General features: G+C 44.1%; 1 protein-coding gene across 1 annotated transcript in view; it reads left to right on the forward strand.

Moving 5' to 3' along the window:
- Nucleotides 1–1,182: 1,182 nt before the first annotated feature.
- Nucleotides 1,183–26,920, forward strand: part of RAPGEF3 (Rap guanine nucleotide exchange factor 3) — a 138,121-nt gene continuing 112,383 nt past the window's right edge. Inside the window, exons 1-2 of the mRNA XM_077297898.1 lie at nucleotides 1,183–1,401; nucleotides 1,562–2,220. Of these exons, the coding sequence (XP_077154013.1) occupies nucleotides 2,056–2,220 (165 nt within the window). The 5' untranslated portion in view covers nucleotides 1,183–1,401; nucleotides 1,562–2,055. The remainder of the gene's footprint in view (nucleotides 1,402–1,561; nucleotides 2,221–26,920) is intronic.

Here is a 26,920-nt window from a genome sequence, read left to right on the forward strand (position 1 = left end):
CTTTACACTTCACGAATAATTGCTACTTTGTGTTGGTTATACCACATTAAATCCCAATAAACTACATTTAAGTTTGTGGATGTAACATGAAAAAATGTGGAAATATATGCAGCGCCCCAGAGTCCTAGTCCTTGCATATACATGGGGTATGAAATTATGAATACTTTTTCAAGGCACTGTATATCTTTAGAATAGAATTTCTTCTTTTGGGTCATTATAGTACTCCATGGTATGTTTGTTATTTCCAACATCTGTAGAATCCATTTTGTTATTCACCTTCTTTTTCTTCTTTCTTCTACTGTTTCAAGGATAATTGTCTTTCTCCAGAAAGAAGAGTCTTTTTTCTCCAATGTCCAAGAACTATTTCTATCTGGTCATTTGTACTTTAAATGGATTTAGTCAGGGATCAACAAATCATTTGGATTATTCATTATTCTGCTTGGCCTTTTAACTTTTGCTTATTTTTTGCACCTTGACAAATCTGCAGTTCGCTCCTTCACTGAAGCTGCAGTAATCTGTGGAGATAACAAGATAGGCTGCCTGGATTGCAGTTATATTATCAGTATTTTCTCCTATGGGGCTCTTGATCTATCTGCTCACATGTGCATATAAAAATAAATCATCAGATTTTCATCCAGAAAAAAAATCGAACAATTTTTCACCTTTATCGCCATCCATATGTCATTTGTGTGGCATTCGTTCAGTTTCCTATGCTGATAATTGCAATGTATCCATAAAATCAGCTGCTTCCGTATGGGATCTTAATTTTTTTCAAACCTATAGACTTGAATAGATGAGTCTCTTCCGAAATACGGGAGAGATTACTGCATGCTGTGACTTTTTTTTTTTCACATCGATGTTTGGTCAGCTGAAAAAGAAAAAAAAAATATATATATATGAAAAACACACCTCTGAATGAGTCCTTAGGGTCATTATCCTAATTCTGCTTTGCAAAATAAATGAATCATAAATGAAACATTCTATTTTCTATTCTGGTTGAACAGCAATGACATTGATACAGGCATTTCTATTCCTTGGAGCACAGTCTCAGTGTGGCTTCTGCTTTTTTATCTTCTACCTCCCACAATCTGCCTCCATTCCCCAGCACTTGTGCTTTATCTCCCTCCCAGCTCATGTCCCTCCTTTTTTCTGCTTTCTTGGGAGTGTTCATGTCTTCTCAGCGTCTTAGGTGACTTGCCAAGTGTTTGTGTAGTTGTAGCAGTGAGCTGAGCACCAGACACTGCTTCCTCTCCACTGCTCTCATTGTCACACCAGCTCTGATGTCATTACCTGGACATAGGGGACCAAGAACATTTCACACCTGTTCCTACAGAAGAGACCCATTACTTCTCTGGTAACCTGCCTGACTGCTTCTATACAGGTGCCCCAGGCTTTGTTGTGGTAGGTGCACGCTTTTAAGAAGTTTGTATAGCAACAAACTGTAGTTAATCTGGAAAGTGAAAGAGTTAAATCACGTAGATCTAAACCTAAGCCTTACGGAGTCGTCTATATGTTTATGGAAAGAGAAGTCTTACAACAGGTTTAACATTTTATGTTGTAGGGCATCTTCACATAAGACAGCTCCTGTGCTAAGGAAGAGAGACACTTCAAGACCTGGTTGACAAGTTTGAGGAACAGATTCCATGAGGGTTGAGTCCAGACTCTATATCAGAACTTTGGGAAGAAGATGGAATTTCTGAACTCAATCTCCAAAAAATGCACAACAGGAACTTATAACTAAACCCATCTTCAAAGCAACAGTAATATAATTTCTGTCATTTACTACTGCAAAACCTTCTCCGCTGGATGTGAACCTTTGGCATGCCATGTCCACCTTGCATGAAGATGATCAGATATCTTCTGCACCCTCCAGGAACTAACATTCCACTCCTTATAAATGTTATTTTAACCTAATCCTATTGGTTTAGCTGTGTCAAAGTCAATTTGCCGTCCAAAGAAAACAACATTTAAATAAGTCAACGTGGAGGCTTCAAGGATTTGGAGGAACATTAAGGTGCTGGCATACTGAAGACGGGGAAATAAGGCGATTGTCTCATGATTGACTTGACCACAGGGGTCTCGTTGGTTCCACATCAGATTTTACATTTATGTGACATGAGGCACAGGAGCAAGATGCATTTTTTCAGGAGTGCTTCCTACGAGATTCAAGTGGACCAGAAAACGGAGGTCATTGCCAGCAGCATACAAGGGATCAGATGGGTATGTATGTTTTCTGTGGCTATTGAAATGTTTGCCGTGAGATTTAGTGTCCCTGGATAATCGGTCGTCATAATAAGACGCGTATTTGCTAATTGTTATCCTTCATTGTACCGCAGCTACACCTTCATTATGTGCTTTGGTCTATATCAGGAAAGTACAATTATGATTTGTTTTCCAAGAATGCAACAGATAAATCGTTCATGATCATGTTGTGGTGACATTTGTACACAGCATATTATTGATATGCCAGTTATGTCTGAAACTTGAAACTTTTTTTTTAATCTCTGGACCACGTGCTTTAAAAAAAGAATTGTTTCCGAGAACAATGTGCATTGTAATGGTATCTTTCCGGATACGCTGTATTTTCCGTAATGCTAAAAGCTAATATGAAACAGCAACTAAAGGGAACCTCCTGGTGTCTAATCTACCTGCACCATGTTAGACAACAGGATATGAGCAAATTGATATATAGTTTTGTGAAAAACAAATCAGAAGAGCCTGCATTTTACTCATTTAAAGGGGTTGTCCAGGACTTTAATATTGATGGCCTATCCCTATGATAGGTCATCAATATATGATCAGTAAGGGTGTAACACCTGGCACCCCCACCAATCAGCTGTTCTCGATGATGGCAGCAGCTAACTATGCTCAATTGTGGAGCGGAATTACATAGTTCCATCAACTGCATAGTGGCCAGGGCCGGGTACTGCACATCCGCCCTCTATTGATTCGAATAGGGGGACAAATGTGCAGTACCCAGCTGTGGCCACTAGACCGTTGATAAAGCTGTGAGGCTCCGCAACCAAGCACATCCGGCTGCCACTGGCACAGCTGATCGTCTTGCTCTCCCAGTGATCAGATATTGATAACCTATGCTAAGGCTGGGCCATCAATATAGAAGTAATGTGCAACCCCTTTAAAATCTATGCTCATTCTGGGTTTGAGTCCAGTGGGCGGTTCTCATAAGTGACAGACAGTTCTGTGTAAGCATGCGCAGACACAGCTCTCAATCATTGACCACCCTGAACCTGAATATTTTCCCACAAATCTATATATATGAGTCTGCACGGTAACGTTCTTTTCACCGATCAGCCTGAATATTCAATATGCCAGATTCCATTTAGCCTCAATATGCCACTGACCTCCTCTGACAAGTACAGGAACCTCATACATGATTATTTATTTTCCAGGATCCTTATACTGAGTTAGCCTACAGGGATAAGAAGGCAAAACATGTTTTTACATTGTCCATGAGGGACACATAGATTGAGGTTGATGAGATATTGGTGTTGGATTTTCATTTTCTGGCAGTACACAGAAATGCTGTATCAAGCCGGTACAGCTCCATATTACCCAAGGGCCCTGGTGCGGAGCTGTAGTGGAGGTGGCACCTTATTTCCTCTAACCTATGTGTGTCTCTGTATGAAGCTAGAGGCATCTGAAGGTCAAGCCTGAGCAGATATATGGATCAGACAAGTTGTGTGCATACGGCCAAAGGCTTTGTTAAAAGGTTATTCCTAAAAATAATAAACTATCCATAGATTAGGGGTAATTTACTGATATCTGGGACCCCCTATAATCTCAAGAATGGCACACTGGAATCCAGTGTAGACCCCGTTTTGAATGAATCGGACATGCCCATTCATTATCTATGAAACCGAGAGAAGTAGTCGAGTACAGTGCTCTGCTCCGCTATCGGGCTCACTGAGGGTCCCAGCAGGCAGACCTCCAGTGATCGGTAAGGTATTTCCTTTCCAATGGACTGGGGATAACGTGCAATCTTGGGAATAACCCTCTAACTGAAACTCAATTTGCAACAATAGAGACACACCTCATTCCATAGGTAGTAATCGCAAAGATTTACAGATGATCACTCACGAATACTAGTTATCACTCATGTAAAATTAGATTCCCACTCTTAAAGGGATTTTTTAGACTTTGCAAAAAAAAAACATTTTAATTGTGATAGCTTAATTAAAAAAAATCCCATTTGTACCTTTTCATCAACCACCATAATACCACTTCTCCCCCATTTACTGAATCTGTAACATGCTTTATCAGGACATGATCGCTCCAGTCCACTGCTGATTGCAGAGGTCACATATTGCCTACTGCGGCCAGCGATCAGGGGCAGTCACTGCCTCTCTGATATGTCACAGCTATGCCACTCCTGCGCTCTTGCTAGTCACTTTTTAATCTCATGATGTCATACACGTAATAGGAATGAAGATAAAGAAAATTTGTGAATATCTCCCACGCTGCCGTGTATAGAAGACATCTATTTTCAAAGGTTTATTTAACATGCGGTTTCGAAGTGACAGATACTTCTTCAGGAAGACAACCACATCATTTTTTTGATTTTTGGTTGTCGTCCTGAAGAAAAAACATGTGTTGCTTTAAAATGCGTTGAATAAAACCACAAGTTAAATAAACCTTTGAAAATAGACATCTTCTATACTCGGCAGCGAAGGATGTCCCCAAATTGTCCTTATCTTCATTTCCATCGGTTTGACAGCCCGTGGATCCGCAGCAGTTGCACATTGATTTCAAAATCATAGAGCAGGTTAGCACAATCTGATAAAAATCATTTTAATTTGTCTGCGATATTTTCTCCCTAGTGTTTTTCATAGACCTAATGGAAAAGAGAAGAATTAGCTGGGTAGAAAGGCAAAATGAGCAATAGTAAGTTCACAGTGCTATATAATATGATGACTGCAATAGAATAAGAGGATAACAACTTTGATGCTTGTGCTTTCTTTTTAATGTGGAAGAATAATGTACAATACCCCCTGACATACTTTATTCTGCTGCTTCCCGGCTGTAGCTGAGTTTTATTGATTCATACATGTTAAATAATTCCCGTGATGACTTTCTGTTTGGCATGTGCACATACGTAACACACATTCCTAAATATATAGTATCATATAATTTATCAAGTTTTGACCCAGTTCTGTGATTTCTAATGATAGAGGTTATTTTATAAACTCATCACATGATTATATACCACCCTTTACTTACAGGATAGCGAAACTACAGGTATTTATTCCCTTAACCTAGTTTTTCTCCCCCTCAATTACCGTCTACTCTATGAACACGTGTCAAGAACCTGACATTGGACATTTCTAAATAATCCATGACATACTTCCTATAGAGATACAGTAGATCACAAATTAATAAAACATTTCTAACCATTTCCACATCTCTGTGAAATAATTTTTAGAACTAGAGCTGCTCAATAGCTTAGGATTTTGTTGTAATGTATCAGTCTATCGCCTTGTGCGGATGGCCATATTTTTGGTTTGGCAAAACATCGTATCGCACTCGGACCAATGTTATTCTATGGGGCCGTATACATGTCTGATTTCTCCTTTGGACCTTGTTGGTCTGAGAAATAAATTGCACCATGCCCGAGTTTGATCTGATATTTGGTTTGCACTCCTCCACCATACAAGTCAGTGAGTCCATGAACACCATTGGACTGACACAATGGAGAATATGGAGACATTTTCTCCATGACAGCAAGTAAATAATATTGATGTATTATTTGATGATTAGGTTTTATTTATACAAGTATGGACAAACCCTTACATCTGGGCCATACTAATCTGGTCTTTATTTCCCTACGTACTTATAACATGTTCTGACTCAAAGTATGTCGGTCCAGGCCACACATCTTGCAGTGGTGTTAGGAAGCTTGGCACTTCAAGTATCAATGTCTATAACAACTGCTTGATGGAGGTGCCGGTTATTGGACCACCAATTATATTAATCACCTATCCTAAGTATAATATGTTGGACTACCCCTTTTATTGATATAGTGAACAGCATTTATTGAAATTTATGAATGATAATATGTTTGGTTGGATTTGGACACAACACAAGTTACAGTGGTGTAACAAGTTCATCTTGGGGCTGTAGGACTAAATTTATAGTGTAGCTAACTTGTAAATGACCACCATCAGCAGCAAAGTGAGCTTAAAATGCGGAAGGCAGAGATTATTTTGGTCTTCCTCCAGGTCTTGCTGTCTCATAAGTGACTTTTCTTCCTTTCCAAGATCTCCCATGCTTCCGCATTCACCTTTTATCTGCACCTTACTTGTATAAAGAGGTGGCTGTTCTTCATATCTCCTTCCCTGACCTTTATAACCAGCACAAGCTACCAGTCCATGTCAACCTAATATATTTATGTAAGTTAAGAACACAACCCAATGATAGTTTTCACATGAATTTTTTTACAAAATGTATGAAATGCTGATAGCTTTGGGCCCCTGGGCAATGACAATTTACAGACAACTCTTAATGTGAGGTTCAGTAGAACATCTTGGACAATGGTTATTCAGTGAGTTATTTTGTTGTTGACAGATCGCAGTGTTTCACTGTTTAAGCTGTTCTGTCATCAATTAACTTTTAATCTGTTATCCAGTAAAAATTAAAAAAAAAGGATTTATACCTACGTTCATGTCATCTCTTTGGTGAAAACATTTCATACGTGGATGCTGTTGATTTGCTGTATGTAAAAAATTTTTCCACTAAAGTATTGATTTGAAGGGATGAGTTAGTCTGCATATTGGAACAGATGTGAAATATTGATCCACAAAAAGTATATTGTGACCATGTGCTGTCAATGGGAAGCACAGACAGCACACAGTTGAAAATCTCTGATGTCTAAATAAGACTTTAAAAGGACCAAGTGCAGAAATTCCTAAATGAGTTCCTAATTAAGTTTGTGAGGCACTGATCTCCAGCCATCAAGTGACTTATGCCAACTGCTGCCCATACAGAGATCTGTACAGGGTCCCACCGGGGAATTCCCTGTTCCCCTATGGGCCAGTCCGAGCCTGCCTACAGTCTTCGGCTGGCGTTTTCAAACTATTTCTCTGAAGGGGTACAACAGGGATCTGTTTCATACAGCCTGTGATTTGGACAGCATGAAACTCAGGACAGATTTCTTTTAAAACTCCAAAACTAAATATTCAGAATAACGAAGAATCATTTTAACTTTGCAGTTATGTGGTGCGGGTTGGTTACTCTTGCTAAGCGAAAAGATATGATGCCAGACTATGGCACAATCAATGAGAGAGAGAAACTGGAGAGGAGACAAAGCGCAAATATGGTCTTATCTGGGTAATAATATAGAAAGATATGCGTGATAACTCTCACTATGGTGGGTTGTGAGGACACAACTAGTTATAAGGCTTGAATCTGAATCTGCGTTCTAAAAAGAACAACGAAAATCATTGTGTGAATAAGAGCGTTCAAACTCCTAACCAGTACTGCACATTCTCCATATACTTTGTATATCCTCTACCTACCATACACCTCCTATATTCTCTGTATACATTAATTAGAAATGCGCAACTAAAGTATGGAAACCACATCTGATAAGTAAAAAAAAATCTCAATTGTTACGCACAATTAAATTATTCACCAATGCTTGTGGGTTTGTGTCAACAGTATTTCTAGTAGCAGTAAAATAATGTCATGACCGCGTATCGCCAATGCAGGATCCTGTTAGTCATGAATCCTCCAACCCCAACTACCTTGCTCCCCATTAAAACCATACCCTTTTACCTACCCAATGAATTGACACCAAGACATAAATTTCTTTTGGATAATTTGGCCACAGCGGCCATTTTATTAACAAACAAATACATTAATAACAAATGTAAACATGGTAAATATAAAAACCTCGAGGGGAGGGTTCTTGGAGCAAAAATCTGGCTCATAATAGGCCGAAAGCCTACCACAAAATTTGACCGAAAACACGTATTTACCCTCAGCCGTAACCACCAGCTCGAGGGCACCATGTAACCCGTTTTGGGCAAAACCAACCCCAAAGCTCCCGAGGTAAACACCCCGTCCAGAGCCTGTAACAAAAGCCAGATCAACCCTCTAAGCATCATCACCAACTCCAAGAACCCCACCCCCCGCCACACACGAACAGCCCTGACCACCTCAGGCTCGTGAGTGCCCCACCATCGCCAAAGCTCTTTCTACACCGTCCTGCAGACCGAGCGCCCATAAATCCATGCCAATCTCGTTAAGGTGCACTCCATCATCTCGCCAGAAATTCCCAACCCCGGCCTCCAGCTCAAAGTGTCTAACGGCAATACCACCGTTCCGCGACACAAAACTCGCCACCGACCTGTTCAATTTCACCCTGGCCCTGTTAATCCCTTTGTGGGAACGGGCCTCCCGCCACGTCCGACGTGGCACAATGTCCGACCACACCGTCAGAATACCAGGGAAAGAAACCCACAGTCTCATAAAATCGAAACGGATATCCCGAATCAATTCCCTCACTGGTTTAGCCCCCAAATCGTTACCTCCCAAGTGAACCACCAAAATGTCCGGGGGGCGATCCAGGCGTGTGGCACGGGAGAATTCCGACAAAAAACTACGCCACAACATTCCACGACGACCCATCCAACGAATAACCACTGCCTCCCGACCAAAACCCAGTTGCCTACCATTCAACCTAGCGTCAGCCCGGAGGGCACCCCAGTAAACGAAAGAGTGTCCAACAATCCAAGCCAAGGAGGGGGGCCGACCTGCAAAACACAACCACAATTAACAAAAAAAACCAAGAAACACACCTCCACTTTTCCGAATCAATGTCGCACATAAGACAGGTAACGATTAGAACTCCACCTGCCTATCTTCTTAATCACCTCCGGCCCCAGTCCCAAACCATCGGCCTCGGACGCAGCCCCAATCCGAAAAGAGTGCGAACCGAAATTCTCCGGATTAACACCCAAATATTCCAAGCCTCTCTTCAAAATAGCTATAAACTGGAAACGCGACAAAAAATCCCCTCCTTGGTGTTGTAACAAAGGACCAAACCTAACCAGGCACACGTTCCAATAAACCTCCAAACAGTGTTGCGGGCACATCCCGCTACCATCCACCCTTCCTAAAACTACCTTCTTTCCCCTGCCCAGCTGGTCCGTCTTCGATTGCCTTATCCAAAAAGTAATACCACCATCCCAAAAACCCACATCTTCCGCCAAAAGACCCCCTGACCTGTCCCTGCTCGGGGAAACCAATTCCCCCAACCGCAAGGCACCAAAAAACGCTAAAGAAAAGGCCAAACGAAACAGTACCACCTCAAACTGAGAAGAACAAATGGAAACCAAGGCCTCGCCTAAACGCTGCAACATTTCAAAAGAAATGGGCCTGCGCTTATCAAAAGTTACATTACCCTTACGAAAACCCTTCAACGCCTGCCGTATCACAAAATCTTTCGTAACGTCCCTTAACCCTTGAAGCTGAAAACCAAAAACCAAACCTGCAATGAACTTATTCAACCTAGACACAGACCAACCCCATTCCACCACCTTACCTATCAGGGCCAATAACGCCATAGTCCTATCGCCATCAGACTCAGTCGGGCCACATTGAGACAACCAACCTTCCCACATAGCCCAAGATGCCGTGTAATCCAACCAAGTCCTATTTGACACTGAAGCTCGAATCAGCCGGCCTCCCGTTCCGTAACCACCTGCCACAGCTGCAAAGGACATGCCGCTCCTGTCGCCTCCGAATCTGGAGCCAATTCCCGGAAACGGTCCCACTGCAAACGAGACAACGCGTCAGCTATGTTGTTCTGAACACCTGGCACGTGCACCGCCGAAATCCATGCGTTCAACTCCAAACATTTTAACACCAATTCCCTGACCAACCTGATTACTGGGAGGGAAGAAGAAGATAAGCTGTTAATCACAGACACCACGCTTGAGTTATCGCAATGAAAACGGACGCGCCGGTCTCTAAAATTGTCGCCCCAAATAAACACCGACACCACAATTGGAAACAGTTCTAACAACGTCAAATTCTTAGTAAGCCCCGTCTTTTTCCAATCTTCAGGCCACACACCCATACTCCATTTTCCTCCACAATAGGCACCATAACCAACACTTCCTGCTGCGTCCGTGTAGATCTCACAGTCAAATGCATTGACATCTTCCCACTGAATAAGCGACCTGCCGTTGTAGCTAACCAAAAAACGCTGCCACACAAGGAGGTCATCCTTATGCTCTCTACTCAAACGGATAAAATGGTGGGCTGACCGAACACCAGCCGTCGCCCTGGACAGTCTGCGGCAAAAAATCCTGCCCATCGGCATAATACGGCAAGCAAAATTCAGGCGGCCCAGCAACGACTGCAACTCCTTCAAGGTAGTCTTACGCATTTTACTGATCCTGTCCACTTCCTGCTTAAGCAACAGCAATTTATCATCAGGCAACCTACATTCCATTTTTTCGGAATCAATGAGAATCCCGAGAAAACTCAAAACCTTGCAGGGGCCCTCCGTTTTTTCCTGCGCCAAAGGAACGCCGAACTGTCCGGCCACCCATTCCATGGTGGCAAGTAGATGACCACACACCGCAGAATCCGGTGGACCAACAAACAAAAAATCATCCAAGTAGTGGATGACAGAAGGAACGGCTGAAACATCTCTCACTACCCATTCCAAAAAGGTACTGAAAGTTTCAAACAAAGCACACGAAATCGAGCATCCCATGGGCAAACACCTATCCAAGTAAAAACCCCCTTTCCAACAACAACCTAACAAAGGAATGCTCTGCGGGTGAACCGGCAGAAGCCGAAAGGCCGACTCAATGTCTGTTTTTGCCAACAAGGCCCCGGGCCCGTACCTGCGCACCCACTTTACCGCCGCATCAAAAGAGGTGTAAACAACAGAACACAACTCATCCGCAATCCCATCATTAACCGACGCACCCTTGGGATAAGACAGGTGCTGAATCAGCCGGAACTTATTCGGCTCCTTCTTGGGCACCACCCCAAGCGGGGAGACAATTACGTCAGCCATAGGCAGCGAACTAAATGGCCCCGCCATTCTTCCCAATTCAACCTCTTTTGCCAGCTTAGCCGAAACAATCTCCGAATGCAAACTAGCCGATCTCAAGTTTTTCGTAGAAAAAGGGACAACATGCGTCGGGTGAGGGATCTTAAACCCCTCAAGAAAACCTTCTCTAATAACCTCTGCCTTAAGAGAATCCGGGTATCTATTTAGATAGGGGGCCATCTTTTGAAGCCTCACCGGAGTCTCCCCCTTGACCGCCACCCACGGATGGCTTGCCCCGTGATTTCTTAAAACATTTAGCGGCCCCATGTGAGGCCCCGCTACAGTGGGAGCACACATGTTTAAACTTACAGGTTGCGCCAAACTTACACTGGCCGTCGTTAAACTGCCAGCATGTCCCCGTCTTTTCCTTAGCCTGTGACCCCTGACCTCCTCCACCGTGTCCTGACTGCTGACCGCTACCCCCTCCGCCCCCTTGAAAGGACTGCCCGTAACGCACCGGTGCCATAACCTTCAACCACAATCCAATGTCTTTTTGATCCCATCTTATCTCGGGCCTCACCGCCTTGCGCTGCCTGAACTGTTCATCGTATCGCAGCCAAGCCTGGCCCCCATAGGTACGATGCGCTTCGCCAATAGACTCCAAATAACAAAAAAGGCCCGAGCAATTCTCTGGGGACTTTTCCCCTATCACGCTCGCCAGAATGTTAAATGCCTGCTGCCAGTTAACAAATGTCTGAGGGATAAGGCGCCAACGCCTCTTTTCCTCCTCCTCCTTTTTACTATCATCTTTCTTTCCTTTATCCAAATTAAATTTTTCTAAAGGAAGGAGAGAGAAAATCTCGAGGTATTCGTCTTTCCAAATCTTTTCCTTCACCTCTTTCTTCAAATGGGCCCCCAGCGGGCCCTCAAAGCACACGAAAACCTCACCTCTTGCCCTGTCATCTAACTTGACGGTATCGCCCCTCCCCGACTCGGTTTGTACCGACACCGACACACCAGCCGCTGAAGACAGCGGCCCGCTAACGGAACTAGCAATTTCGCTCGAACCCCCAACTCCATGACCGGCAACCGACACCCAAGCCCCAGCGGGCGACGCTCGGGCACTATCCGCAACCCCGCCATCCAATCTACTCAAAATCTGTGACATACCCGCCAAAAGTTCTCTAATACCCGGAACCTCACCACCATCCCCACTCCGCTCAACAGACCCCGAAAAACCCGCCACCGGAAAAGGACTGGACATATACTCACGGGGCTGCGCAGGTGCTGTGTCCCCACCAGCCGTGCTTCCTGAAGCCTGCCGCTCGCTGTCTTCACGATGCTCACTCCCCGAGTCGTCGCTGTTTCTTCTCTGCCCCAGGCCCGCGCCCCTGGCCTCCACGTCACCAGGGGGGACCGAGACTGGCGAAGGCGACCGCTCCCTCGACCTCCTGCTGGACCTGGATCTGGCAGCTTGCACAAGTCCCCTGGGTGCCGCCGCCGGACCATCCGCTCTGCGCGCCGCTCCTGCGCTGCCCCGACCACGTGCCCCTTGCCGCGGTGATGCCACTGGCCTGGCCGCCATCCTGCTGCTCCGTCCTGTCCCAGAGCCAGGTGCACCGTACGGCAAAGATCCAGGTGCACCCGCCGCAGTACTTCCCGTGTCCCGGCTCCTGTCATCTGCTGTCGCTGCTGCGCTCCTACTGCGCACCGTCCCCGGAGTCACCGCCGCTGGAGCGGCTCCCCGGCGGGTCTGGCGTGCAGAAATCGGCGCTGCAGCGCTCCCGCGCCCCCTGCCAGGCCGAACCGGAAGTGCGGCCATAACATCCTGTGAAGCGCCGGCGTCCTGCCGCGCTTGCCCAGCTCCTGCAGCGCCTCGTCGTCTCGCGCCGGCAGGGCCGCCGGGTGGATTCCTGCCGGAGGGGGGGGCGGGCGGTGTGGCTGCGCCGCGTCCCCCAGCCCCCGCAGGGTCCCGTGAGGGGCTCCGCGGCCTGCGCCTGCCGCGCGGTGTAGAATCTGGGGACAACCTCTCGGGCGGCCTCGACCTCCTGGAACTCCGGCCCCGGCTCCCGCTGTCCTGGCTGTCACCTCCTCCTAGCAGCCCGGTGAGCTGCTCTTCCAGCCATCCGGCCCTCCTGGATCTCGCCTCCCTCCTAAGCTGCGCGACCAAGCTGTCCACCGCGGCCATGGTGAGTAACGCTGCGGCAGCTGGTCCACTCACTTCGGCTGTGTCTAACTGACTGACCCCCTTTCCCGCACTTTTCCCAGGTCCCCCCTCCCAATCCCATAGAATTCCCCGCCCCCACTGCTATCCACCAATCCTGAGCCTCCCTTCTAATTTTTTAAAAGAAAATTACTACCCTGCTCCCCATGGCAACGCAGTCATGTGGGGGCTTCCTCTTAGCTGCGCCCCATACAGCCCCCCCTCTTTATATTTATGAAGCAGGATCATTTGAAAAATAATAATGCTATAACTTCCTCCAATAGAGCAGATGAAGGACAGGGAAAAAGTGCATGGAGATGAAGGACAGGGAAGAAGTGCATGGAGATGTAGGACAGGGAAGAAGTGCATGGAGATGAAGGACAGGGAAGAAGTGCATGGAGATGTAGGACAGGGAAGAAGTGCATGGAGATGAAGGACAGGGAAGAAGTGCATGGAGATGTAGGACAGGGAAGAAGTGCATGGAGATGAAGGACAGGAAAGAAGTGCATGGAGATGTAGGACAGGGAAGAAGTGCATGGAGATGAAGGACAGGGAAGAAGTGCATGGAGATAAAGGACAGGGAAGAAGTGCATGGAGATAAAGGACAGGGAAGAAGTGCATGGAGATGTAGGACAGGGAAGAAGTGCATGGAGATGAAGGACAGGGAAGAAGTGCATGGAGATGTAGGACAGGGAAGAAGTGCATGGAGATAAAGGACAGGGAAGAAGTGCATGGAGATGAAGGACAGGGAAGAAGTGCATGGAGATGAAGGACAGGGAAGAAGTGCATGGAGATGTAGGACAGGGAAGAAGTGCATGGAGATGTAGGACAGGGAAGAAGTGCATGGAGATGAAGGACAGGGAAGAAGTGCATGGAGATGAAGGACAGGGAAGAAGTGCATGGAGATGAAGGACAGGGAAGAAGTGCATGGAGATGAAGGACAGGGAAGAAGTGCATGGAGATGTAGGACAGGGAAGAAGTGCATGGAGATGTAGGACAGGGAAGAAGTGCATGGAGATGAAGGACAGGGAAGAAGTGCATGGAGATGAAGGACAGGGAAGAAGTGCATGGAGATGAAGGACAGGGAAGAAGTGCATGGAGATGAAGGACAGGGAAGAAGTGCATGGAGATGTAGGACAGGGAAGAAGTGCATGGAGATGTAGGACAGGGAAGATGTGCATGGAGATGTAGGACAGGGAAGAAGTGCATGGAGATGTAGGACAGGAAAGAAGTGCATGGAGATGTAGGACAGGGAAGAAGTGCATGGAGATGAAGGACAGGGAAGAAGTGCATGGAGATGTAGGACAGGGAAGAAGTGCATGGAGATGTAGGACAGGAAAGAAGTGCATGGAGATGTAGGACAGGGAAGAAGTGCATGGAGATGAAGGACAGGGAAGAAGTGCATGGAGATGTAGGAGAGGGAAGAAGTGCATGGAGATGAAGGACAGGGAAGTGCATGGAGATGTAGGACAGGGAAGAAGGGCATGGAGATGTAGGACAGGGAAGAAAGGCATGGAGATGTAGGACAGAGAAGACGTGCATGGAGATGTAGGACAGGGAAGAAGGGCATGGAGATGTAGGACAGGGAAGAAGGGCATGGAGATGTAGGACAGGGAAGAAGTGCATGGAGATGTAGGACAGGGAAGAAGGGCATGGAGATGTAGGACAGGGAAGAAGGGCATGGAGATGTAGGACAGGGAAGAAGTGCATGGAGATGTAGGACAGGGAAGACGTGCATGGAGATGTAGGACAGGGAAGAAGGGCATGGAGATGTAGGACAGGGAAGAAGGGCATGGAGATGTAGGACAGGGAAGAAGTGCATGGAGATGTAGGACAGGGAAGAAGGGCATGGAGATGTAGGACAGGGAAGAAGTGCATGGAGATGTAGGACAGGGAAGACGTGCATGGAGATGTAGGACAGGGAAGAAGGGCATGGAGATGTAGGACAGGGAAGAAGGGCATGGAGATGTAGGACAGGGAAGACGTGCATGGAGATGTAGGACAGGGAAGAAGTGCATTAAATGTTAGCAAAAGTGAAGATATTTTTGGAATTTCTCTGTTACATTATGTCCTGTTGTAAATCTCAAGTCCTGTGTTTAAACTGATAAAGTAGCAGTCGGTGCTGGTTATATTTTTATTGCATATGAGGTGATATAAAAGTCACGGGCTATGCTATGTGGCAATGTCAAATATTTGGAAGAGCATATTAATTGAAGAATGAAGAGAGTTAAGAGTGTATCAGCGTGGAAGGAGCTAGCAGAGTGGAAATATTTGTTCAAGGTGCTGCTGACGTTCATAGGTAAAGGAACCGTGACATAAGGAGCCAAACCAGGTAAATATTAAGCGCACAACACTTCTCTCCCCGTAACCACTGAGTCATGACGAGTCTCAAATCTCTGCTGTAATGTCATCACTGGGGCAAAGTTACTACAAAAATAGGACATAAATTCCAAAAAGTTCTAATAGGGTATTTGTAAGTCAACCTATAAGAAATAGCTCCAAGTGCAGTGAGCTTGTGATCAACTAGAGCTTTGGGGCCCATGTTTGTAGGGGTGCAGGGGTTGCAGTATCACTAAGGCTTTGGCCTCTCTTCTACATAAGAGGATATGGTGTTATAAGTGGTGCTTGGTAGGTGGAAGGAGAGGTTAGCAATTTTATTTTAGGGCTTAGGAGCTTCATGATACACTTTTTCATGTGCCTGTCCTGACCTAAGGATCTTCTCGAATTTTGGTGGGCCTGTCAGACCTTACAAATACAGTAATTATTTACGTTGTTATGTCACTCCAGTGAAAACCTACTTAACTCCCTATTGCCCACATAATAGGTGATCATGGGGTCTTTATCCACTATGGCTGTCTGAGGGGGTCCAGCAATATGAAATATGTTTTTCAAGCAAGGCAAATCTTATGATACATCTCATTTTGTTTTCAAGATCAGAAAATTGTTTCTTGGTATGTCAGTGACATTTTCATTTGCTTATAGGGGTCACATCTGCGAGAAGTATGGAAACCTTCTACTTGATAATACAGTGGAGCTGGACATCTACTTAAAGGAGCACTCCTCCCATTAAAGTTTGTATCCTCTTAATTTATTGCAGTTATAATATTATATAGCACTGTGCACTTACAATTGCTCATTTTGCCTTTCTACACAGCTAATTCTTCTCTTGTCCATTAGGACTATGACTTCACAGGTTTAAAATTAGACTATCTGAGTCCTTCTAAGCTCTATGTAGTAACAGGAAACCTCTTTTCCCTGCATAAGTCATCACGGTAAAAGTCCCTGCCCGGGGGGAGGAGGGTGCAGCTGGGTCAGGAGTTGAAGAGAGGGATGAGTAGAGAAAAGAGAAGCATTAACTGGGTATGAGGGCAAAATTAGCAATTGTAAGTATATAGTGTCATATAATATGATGATTGGAATATATTAAGATGATAAAAACTTTGATGGTAGTGCTTCTTTAATTGTTAAATTATTAAACAGTTGCCTTCACGATTGATCTTGAGGAGCAAACCACTCCCTAGCCCTCTGGCTTCCTGTTTTCTTGAGGCAGAGTAGTGCTGAATGACTGACAGTTTGGACTTGTGGCATTGTCACACGGCTACTGTGCACTCTGATACAGGTAGTCGAGGCAAAGTATCAGAGGAGCACAGAAGCAATGAAGATGGCAGGGCCCAGCCATCTAGCTATTTTCAGAGCAGCACTTGCAAGCTCTATAGCAAAGAGTTTGTAAGCTCTGCATTCCTGGAATATAAGAGTAGCCACTGCTGCCAGACTGCAGCAGTGGTTGGTAACCTAGGCAACAAGCTGTAAACAATAGAATTAAAAACCAATCTATCCTTGAGAGCAGAGAGGAAGTTTAATAAAAAATAACTTTCAATTCTGCTTACCGGTACTTTTACACAATTCTGCTTACCGGTACTTTTACATGCATTTTGAAATTGTAAGCAGTATAATGATGAGAATTATCCTTTATGTGCCATAATTTAGCACAGCTATTTGTTATGCTAATAACAGGTAGATTAAGGGTATGTGCACACGTCAGGATTTCTTCAGGAATTTTTACGTTCTTTTTGCGGATTTCCCCGATAAAAACGCTATAATTCTGCATAAAAAATGCATACATTATGCATCCTATCATTTAGAATTTAGCATTTTTTGTGCACATGTTGCTTTTTTTCCGCAAAAAAAACCCATTCCGGAAAAAGAAGCAACATGGTCATTATTTTTGCAAATTTTTTGCGGATTTCCCATTAAATTGGAGTGTCAGGAAAAAAAGGCAAAAAATCTGCATAAAATCCGCAAAAAAAAACGCACAAAAAACGTGTAAAAAACGCAAAAAAAACTGCATGCGGATTTCTGGCAGAAATGTCTGGATTTTGTCAGGAAAATTTCTGCAAGAAATCCTGACGTGTGCACATACCCTAACAGTAAAGAGGAAGCTGTTCACAAGAGCTTACACTCCTACGATTGAGAGGTTACATTAACAGAAGTGGGTCAACAAGCTAACTACAGAGGAACTGTAGGAGGTAATCCAGTGGTCACATTCTTCAGTTTGGGGCAGAGTGTTTGCAGATTTATATCTCTTTCACATACTTTATAAATTGATGATCCATTTTTTATTCAAGATTATTATTAAGATAATAAAGAAAATGATCTTATGTGGAATAACTTGTTAAAAAAATAGGATAATAGTATACTTCTACAAGAGTATTTGGGAATTTGCCAAAAATACGTACAGTAAGACATTATGACAGATTTTGTGTGGTTCCTGTTGTCGTTCAGCCCATGTTCAAAATTCTTTGTGCATTACAAGACTTGATTTCTTAGTATGATAATTAGTTTCCATGTTTTTTTTTAATAATGCAGCAATCTCTCCTATTCTGGCCAGAGTGCAATGGAATCCTAATGCAATGGACCTGTCGGCCCAAACTGACAGTATATACATAGCTTTGTAGGGAATATTGCCCCTATAAAAGTCTTATCATTAGTGTTCTCATCACTGTCTTCTTTCCAGAGATACTGAAGTATGCTAACTAGATTGCTCGGTGCACCCTTGGTGTGGCCAAGAGTCTCAGGGCACCGTTTCACTCTCTGGTTTTGCCTCTCTTGTTGGGTAGCAATGCTGTCTTGCCTGAGCTTTCTCCGGAGACTGTGCTTGCTCTAGGTAGGCCAGCGCTGTCAATCATCAGCCAGGGAGGTGGAGCCATGCAAGACTAGTGGGTGGGACAGTGCACTGAGAATTTTGGCCACACTGACAGTGCACCAAGCTCCCTAATTAGCATATTTAAAGGGAACCTGACAGCTGATCCACAGTCAGCATGCATCAGAAACTGGTTGCATGATTTCAACCATATATGGTATGTTTAACTTTGAAATGCTGCGGTGGTTCAGAGAAAATGTAATATCCACTGCGGACCGAGTCGTACGGGGGCTAGATGGACAGGAAGGTCCCCGGTGGCTCTGCCCACCCACTCCCTTTAAGTGACAGGCTTCTCCCTATACACGCATTCAGGAAGAAACCTGCCACTCCATGGCAGTGGGCAGGGAGAAGATGTCGGGGCGGCCTGCCTGTCGACTTTTAAAGTATGTTTTTCCCTCTAATGCTAGTGTGAATGGTGCTGGTGTCAGTAAGGTGGTAGTAAATACAATTGGCCTACCAATAGATTTCTTATCTCTAAAAGGCTAAAAGATGTAGAAAATGCAGACATTATGAATACATACAAATGCGTAAAACGCAAAGCTTTTAATTTAATGATATAAGTTTGCAGTAAACTTTCCCACAACCTTGAAGGAATTTTGCTACTTTCAGGTCACTTCTATACATGACCATTTGGGTGTTGTCTTTACCCCATATTGCCAGCAGTGCAGCGTGTGTCTGCGGGGTCGGGGTCCGTCTGCGGCCAGCTGAATGATTTTCTTGGATACATAGAGGAGAATTTGTATTATAGATTATAGTAGGAGTCAGAGTATTAGAAAGAAGGAGATTAAAGAAGGAATTGCAAGTAGATATGTGATTTTTCTGAGTATTACCTAGTTTAGTGTACCTTTAATAATATTTTTTTATTATTGGGCTTAGCATATAGATCGGGATTTTCACCTGACATAATTGCATGTCTAACAAGAACAAGCATTTTACAAGGAGGGACGGTAGACGGCATTCATGGAATCATAGAATGGTAGAGTTGGAAGGGACCTCCAGGGTCGTCGTGTCCGACCCCCTGCTCAATGCAGGAGTCACTAAACCATCCCAGATAGATGTCTGTCCAGCCTCTGTTTGAAGGCTTCCATTGAAGGAGAACTCACAACCTCTCGTGACAGCCTGTTCCACTCATTGATCACCTTCACTATCAAAAAGTTTTTTCTAATATCTAATCTGTAGCTTCTTATTTCAGTTTCATTCCATTCCTTTAAACCGAAAGGAAAAAGATTATGTAAGATCTTATGTTAAATAATAATTGCTTTGAAAATAGTAGTAGGACGGAATTGCTGCGGATTAAGCTGTCATGGTATAATAATGGTGAGGTTACAGCCCCGAGCAGTCGATTGGCGCTCCCTAATTAGCTTTTATATATAAACACTATGTATATAAAAATACACCGCGGTATGTGCTGTTCCATTGTGAGCGTCTGCAGAATGAAATGTTCGAGTTATTTTTACCTCCGTAGGAAGTGTGAGATTATTATTAGCTTTCTAGGTGTCATAAACCGCAGGAACCGAGCTCACGCCGCCCCAAAAGCCACAGATTAAAATTTATTGACATAACCTTGGCCAAGAACCAGGACTGTCCATATCTGAACCTAGGGAGAACATATGCCATCCAGACATTTTATGTGCAGATTGAGCTCAAATTCCTTCCACATTACATTTATACAGTATATTTTTCATCACTATTGAGGTCTCCGAACTAAAACAAAAATAGATGTGTAATTACTGTGGTCATTAGGGTCCCCTGCTTTTCCCGTCAGATCAGGCACTGTCACTGGTGTGGGCCTATGGAGAGGGAAGGACGAGCGAACAAATGTCTCATACCCAAGCATGGCGGGGTTAGAGGGCTGCCTACTACACCCTGGGCTTCAGGGCCTACACAGTCTAGGAAAAATAGTAGATGCCATATATTCCACAGCACAGTATCTACTTTGAAAATAATTGTAAAGAAGAGACGAGTGATCAATGAGTGGAACAGGCTGCAGCGAGAGGTGATGAGTTCTCCTGCAATGGAAGTCTTCCAACAGAGGCTGGACAGACATCTGTCTGAGATAGTTTAGTGAATCCTGCATTGAGTAAGGGGTTGGACACGATGACCCTGGAGGTCCCTTCCAACTCTGGGAAGATTGAGCTGGGGGATCAGTGAAGACCACCCTCATGGCAGCACAGGAATTGCAGGAATTAAAGGGAGTCTGTTGCCAGATTTCTGCCAACTAATATAAGAGCCGCATAACGTAGAGCCCAAGACACTGCTTTCAGCAATGTGTCACTTACTAGGCTGCTTGCTACAGTTTTGGTAAAATCACTGTTTTATCTGATGCAGATCTACCAGTTCTCTGAATGCTGAGTCCTGTATAAATCCACCCACCTAGCTGATTGGCAGTTTCTGTGTACGCTGTGCATAAGCAGAAAGCTGCCAATCAGTGGTGGTGGCGGGATTATCGAGAGGTCAGGCATATGGAGGACTACCCAGCAGCAGGTATACTAGTCATCTAGTGATAATCTCCCTCTGATAAAACAGTGATTTTATCAAAGCTATAGCAAGCAGCACCATAAGTGACAGATTGCTGGAATCAGGGTCAGTGTCTCGACAATATGCTGCTCTGTTGTGAATTCTGCTTTTGGGCTCCCTCCGGTGGTAGTAGGTGGTAATGCAGTTGTCCCTGGGTTGCAGTCCTGGTCAGGTGTGTCTGCTGATTGCAGTTCTGACTGGGGTATTTAGGTGTGCAGGATTCATTAGTCCTTGCCAGTTGTCAATTGTTGTTGCGAGGTGTAGGACCTCTGCCTGGTTCCTCCTGCCTTTCTGCCAAATCAGCAAAGATAAGTGTCTGGTTTTTTTTTCCTGTGGCACACATGCGGTGTGCTTCACAATTCAGTGCTATTCCTTGTGTTTTCTTGTCCAGCTTAGATTGTGTCAGTATTTTCTCAGTCTTGCTGGATTCTCTGGAGTGGCAGATATACATTCCATGTTTTTAGTTAGATTGTGGAACTTTTTGTATTATCTGCTGTGGATATTTTTGGAAGGGTTTTAATACTGACCGCCTAGTAATCTGTCCTATCCTCTCCTATTTAGCTAGAGTGGCCTCTTTTGCTAAATCCTGTTTTCTACCTGCGTGTGTCTATTCTTCTCCTACTCACAGTCAATATTCGTGGGGGGCTGCCTATCCTTTGGGGGTCTACTCTGAGGCAAGGTAGCATTCCTATTTCCACCTATAGGGGTATTTAGTCCTCCGGCTATGTCGAGGTGTCTAGGGTTTGTTAGGCACACCCCACGGCTACTTCTAGTTGCGGTGTTAGTTCAGGATTTGCGGTCAGTACAGGTTCCACCGTCTCCAGAGAAAGTTTCATGCGGCTCCAAGGTCACCGGATCATAACACTGCTCTCAGAATAGGTGGCAAAAATCTGATGACAGATTCACTTTAATAATGGGTAATAATTATTTTGATTTTATAGCATTTATTGTTTTTTTAGAATTTCAGAAGATCCCAAACAATCTCATAAAAGAAAAAATAGGGCCCCACACATTTAGTATTAAATTAATGTACAGATGCACAAATACACTGTTTGGCCAATATATATAAATCATTTAAACCTTTAAAGGGAATCTGTCACTGTGGTTTTGCTACCCCATCTGAGAAAAGCATAATGTAGAGGCATATACCCTGATTCCAGCAATGTATCACTTACTTTGCTGAGTGCTGTAGTTTTTTTTTTTTTTTTTAATCTCCCAGTTTTCTGAATGCTGAGCTCTGCTGTCCACACCACTGATTGGCAGCTTTCTGTGTACACTGTGCATAGGCAGAAAGCTGCCAATCAGTGGTGTGCTGATATAACGTTGATTTTATAAAAACTGGAATCAGGCTCTCTGTCCCTATCATATGCTCCTTTCAGATAAGGTAGCAAGTTGACAAATTCTCTGTAAGACTTGTCCTTCCACTAGACACTCTTTAAAGAGCCATTTAGTGGTAAGAGTTAAGATGTTTCTTCTTACACAGAGAATTAGGCGGATTCTCAAATGTAAACTAACCTTATTATGTTGACAGGTTGACTGTCAGTTGTTCAATCATTGCCTGATCATTCACTGCTGCTACAAATGACTTATACCCAGCCTGTACTTTGCCTGTTGATCTTGACACCCGTGACTAGACACCACTCATTTTTACATCAGAATGGAGTTTGTAAGCACAAAATGTCTGTGCAAATCAACCAGGTGCTCGGTGCATCAATGGAGCGGCCGAGCAGGCCCGTGCTCCTTCTCACCTGTCTCCACCATCCCCTGGCTCCTGTAAAGCCAGAGCTGCCAATCAAGGTAGAGGAGGGCAGATATAGATGAAAAACAACAAGTAGGTGGGACGGCGCACTGGACAGCTGCGGCACGCCAAGACTTCCCCGCGCACTGGTGCTTGGTTTGAACAGTCATTATGTGCTGACGTATTCCCTGTAACATGGTTCTACCGGGTTAGGAGAATATAGCTGCTTAATTCCAGAAATAGTAGTACACCGTCCACACGTTGTGTGTTGTAATGTAGCTCAGCCCCATTCACGTCGATAAAGCTATGCTGCAATACCAGGCACAAACTCTGAGCAGAGGAGGCGCTGTTTCTAGAGGAAAGCAGTTATGTTTTCCTAAATTTGGGCAACCCCTTTAGTATATTTATTACAGAAGTCAGATAGGCTCATCTCGGGCACATACATGTACTCTGAGGCTATTCTAGTTCTCTTCTAGGAAGTATAGAAGCTTCTGTTGGCCCACACAGGGCGGCATAACCTGCTGAGATGCCCATTGTTTGTGACTGGCACACAGTAGGCTCTTAGGTTGATGAACTCTTTCGTTGGAAGCAGATGCCTTCCATCCCAATAGGCAGGAACCAGCCTTAGTAGAAACCCACTGCCATTAAACCTATTTTAACATATATAATTGTAAGATCTGAGGAGCTTCTGGGCAAATGGTTAATAGAGCACGTCAGAGCTTGAAATGATATATAATGGGAAAAGCTTTGCAAATATTCCCTTAGAACGAAAGGCAAGGCGGGGTGCCCTAAAGTACACTGTGCGTATCCATAGCAACAGCAAACTGTTGCCAAATCCACTGGGACCAGAGCGGTGAGGCCTGGAGGAAGGCCAAGCTCCTGCCGGATGTGTCCTGTAATTCAGGATTTCTGGATCAGAATAGGGCAGGAAAGCCTGTGCAACGAGACAGGAGGAAAGGAGGGGTGCATGCTATTGTATGGGGAGAGGAAGCTCTCCTGGAGCAGAATGGTAGATTTTTACTAAGCCAGCACTAATATCCAAATATTCTGGATACAATACTACATGGGAAGGGGCAGGACGATACTATACATCACACTAAAGCAATATTAATAATGTTATATAATATGAAATAGATATGACATATACACTGATTGGAGGTCAGCAGATGATTGACAGGACTGTTCTGTATCATCCAAGCACTCTTCTTTCTTGGACCACAAATCAGCATTAAATGAGATGCCCACGATGAGCAAAACAAAAGGGGTTCTTCCAAAAACAGCGCCACTCCTGTCTACACGCTATGTGTGGTTGTGCAGCTCAGCTTCTTCTTTTCAGGGGAACGATGTATTATTACCAGATATAACGTCTGGACAGGTGAGCATTGTCCATAGATTATATGGAGCACAGCAGTCATGCCTTTGTTATCCATTTTCACAGGTTCATGTACTGTGCTGGGATCGCAGTGCTCTGTCCACATGCAGCGTGGGGCGGCAGCCGTGGGTGAGGCACTCGTCTTCTCCTGTCAAGCCAGGCGCGCCACATGAAAGAGTGGCTCCTCGCCGGGTGTTGGGGCTTTGAGGGCCTTGCGCCTCTGCTGCTCGTCCTTAGCCGATGGTGTTGGCTGGCCAGGACCATAGGTTTCAGAGTTCAATGAAGGAGCCTTCCATTCTAAAGCACAGCCTTTACTGAATGGTAGCTTGGTAAGCGTTATATTCAAGGGGTAGCGGTAGAGTATCCTTCAACACCAGTGTACTGCAGGGCCGGTGAAGCACACTGTTTCACCCTACTTCGTCATAGCCTAGCTTGTCGCTACAGTCATCATCAGCAAGTCTTTCTACCTGTTCAGCGGTTCCGTATCCTAATTATTCCACTACTGGTGTCCTAGATCGACTGCTTGGGACCCCCACTAGTTCCACAATCTCAGTCCTGTTTAGGTCCGTTATCTTCAGCACTTAGTAAGCTCAAGGTTTCTCGTGACACGTTGTCCTATCCAAGGATCCCTTTAGGTTGGAAAGCCCCTGTATCTTGTCTTTGGTCAGTTCCAGGTCCCGCTACTCCCTTGTCCCTTAGTCTCCATTTTTTAGTAGTTCACCCAAATGGCAGCACTGCTCACAGACACTTCCTACTTCAATTTGAACTTGTCCCTGTCTGACTAACTACAGAAAGTGGTCTCTTTCCCTAACACTAAGCCCCTTCCACTATGGGCTAGTCCTGAACATTAACTCTATCCTTACCATAATGTCACTATCTAACTACAGTCACTATCTTTTCCTACCTATCTTATTTCCTAAGTCCTAGCCTATGTCTTACCCTATACTTATCTTACATGTTCACATCCTACATTATACATTGCTACACATTACATAGGTAAACATCACAATATATACAAAAGATGCAGGACATTATACACATGACATGATTGGTGTCTTCAGGGGTAGGAAAGCGACAGTCCAGTCCACATCTCTTACACAACCACTAGGTTCACTGATGTATGGCATACAGTATATGTATCAATTACCGTAGCTCAGGTGAGGAGACCCTGCAGTCAGACCAAGTATTGCACAGCACAGCCCATGTATAGGTGGTCTAATCCTTTAGTACACCCATTAGCCTTTATATAAAGAGGTCTGATTGCTGACTGATTCTCACATCAGCTTAGCCTTCTATATTTAGTCTGAGACTTAAAATTTGCAAATCATTTTGTCCTTATGTAAAAACATTCTGCGTCACATGCATCACTGTGTCCTTTGTGTACATTTTAGGCTACATTCACACATCCATGTGACAAATCCTAGTGCAGTTGTTTTTTTCTCGGACAACACATTGACCCATAGAGCTACCGTATACAGTACAGACCAAAAGTTTGGACACACCTTCTCATTTAAAGATTTTTCTGTATTTTCATGACTATGAATATTGCACATTCACACTGAAGGCATAAAAACTATGAATTAACACATGTGGAATTATATACTTAGCAAAAAAGTGTGAAACAACTGAAATTATATCTTATATCCTAGGTTCTTCAAAGTAGCCACCTTTTGCTTTGATGACTGCTTTGCACACTCTTGGCATTCTCTTGATGACATCTGAGTCATCTGATTTTACATTAAGAGTCAATGAATAAAAATAATTCAAAAGGTCTGTCTTCTTCATTAAAAAAAAAGGATGAAAAAAAAATCTAAAAGCAAGTTGGATGCAACTATTATGAATGTGATATAGAATTGTAGTTCTAATGATGACTAATGCAGGGAAAAAAGACTCCCTGTTTCTACATGGAGCTTAGAAGCCAGTCTGTTTTTAATCATGTGATGTCATAGACCTAATGGAAAAGAGAAGAATTACCTTGGTAGATAGGCAAAATGAGCAATTGTCAGTACATAGTGCTGTATAATATGATAACTGCAATATATTAGCAGGATAAAAATTTTGATTGGAGATGTGCTTCCCTTAAAAATGGATGCAATTAGGATGGAGTTCTTTAGTTTAAAGTATGCCTTTCATGTGTCATCCATTTTACATGGTCCCCCCCATAGACTTTTACAACCGAGTCTGATTCACAAAATTGACGAGAATTGGACATGCTCTGAGTCTCAAGGACACTAGTTTCTTTTCTTTTTGAGCAATATAGCTATGATGATTAGGGCTATTGCCACAGACTGTTTTCATACTATGGCTCCCACAATAGCAGTCCTTGTGATATGATGTGATAGGTGTTGTCATCCGCTCCGCCACTATTATAGTGTTTCCTCCTCCACTAATCCTGTTATTTATATGTATTGTATTTATATTTGATTACTCAGTTTGAATTATATATTTTGATAATATAAATAAAATTATACAATTTTTAAATAAAATGCGTATTGGGACTTGGATATCGTAACGATATCGCTAGAACGTCACGAATCGTACCGTCGTAGCGATCAAAATGGCACTGTGTGACGGTACCCTTAGGTATTAGTAGTCTTTTCTGTTTGTTTAGTTCTACATCTTTGGAGAGGCCTAAGACTCGCTGTTCTTCAGAAGAAAATGTTTGTACTTTAAACACAAATTAAGATATTTTTTGTGGCTGTCATTCACACGTTGTGGCCACCGTGCTTTTTTTTGCAATAGAATTGAAATGTTTTCAGAGATATTGGAAAATTGTGGCTAATAGATGCGGCTGCAACATGTGAACGCGCCACCATCACACATTTCAAGCTGCAACACTTCCTAGTCACCTGTCATGATAG

The sequence above is a fragment of the Ranitomeya variabilis genome, chromosome 3 (genome assembly GCF_051348905.1).
Source record: "Ranitomeya variabilis isolate aRanVar5 chromosome 3, aRanVar5.hap1, whole genome shotgun sequence".
NCBI lineage: Eukaryota > Metazoa > Chordata > Amphibia > Anura > Dendrobatidae > Ranitomeya > Ranitomeya variabilis.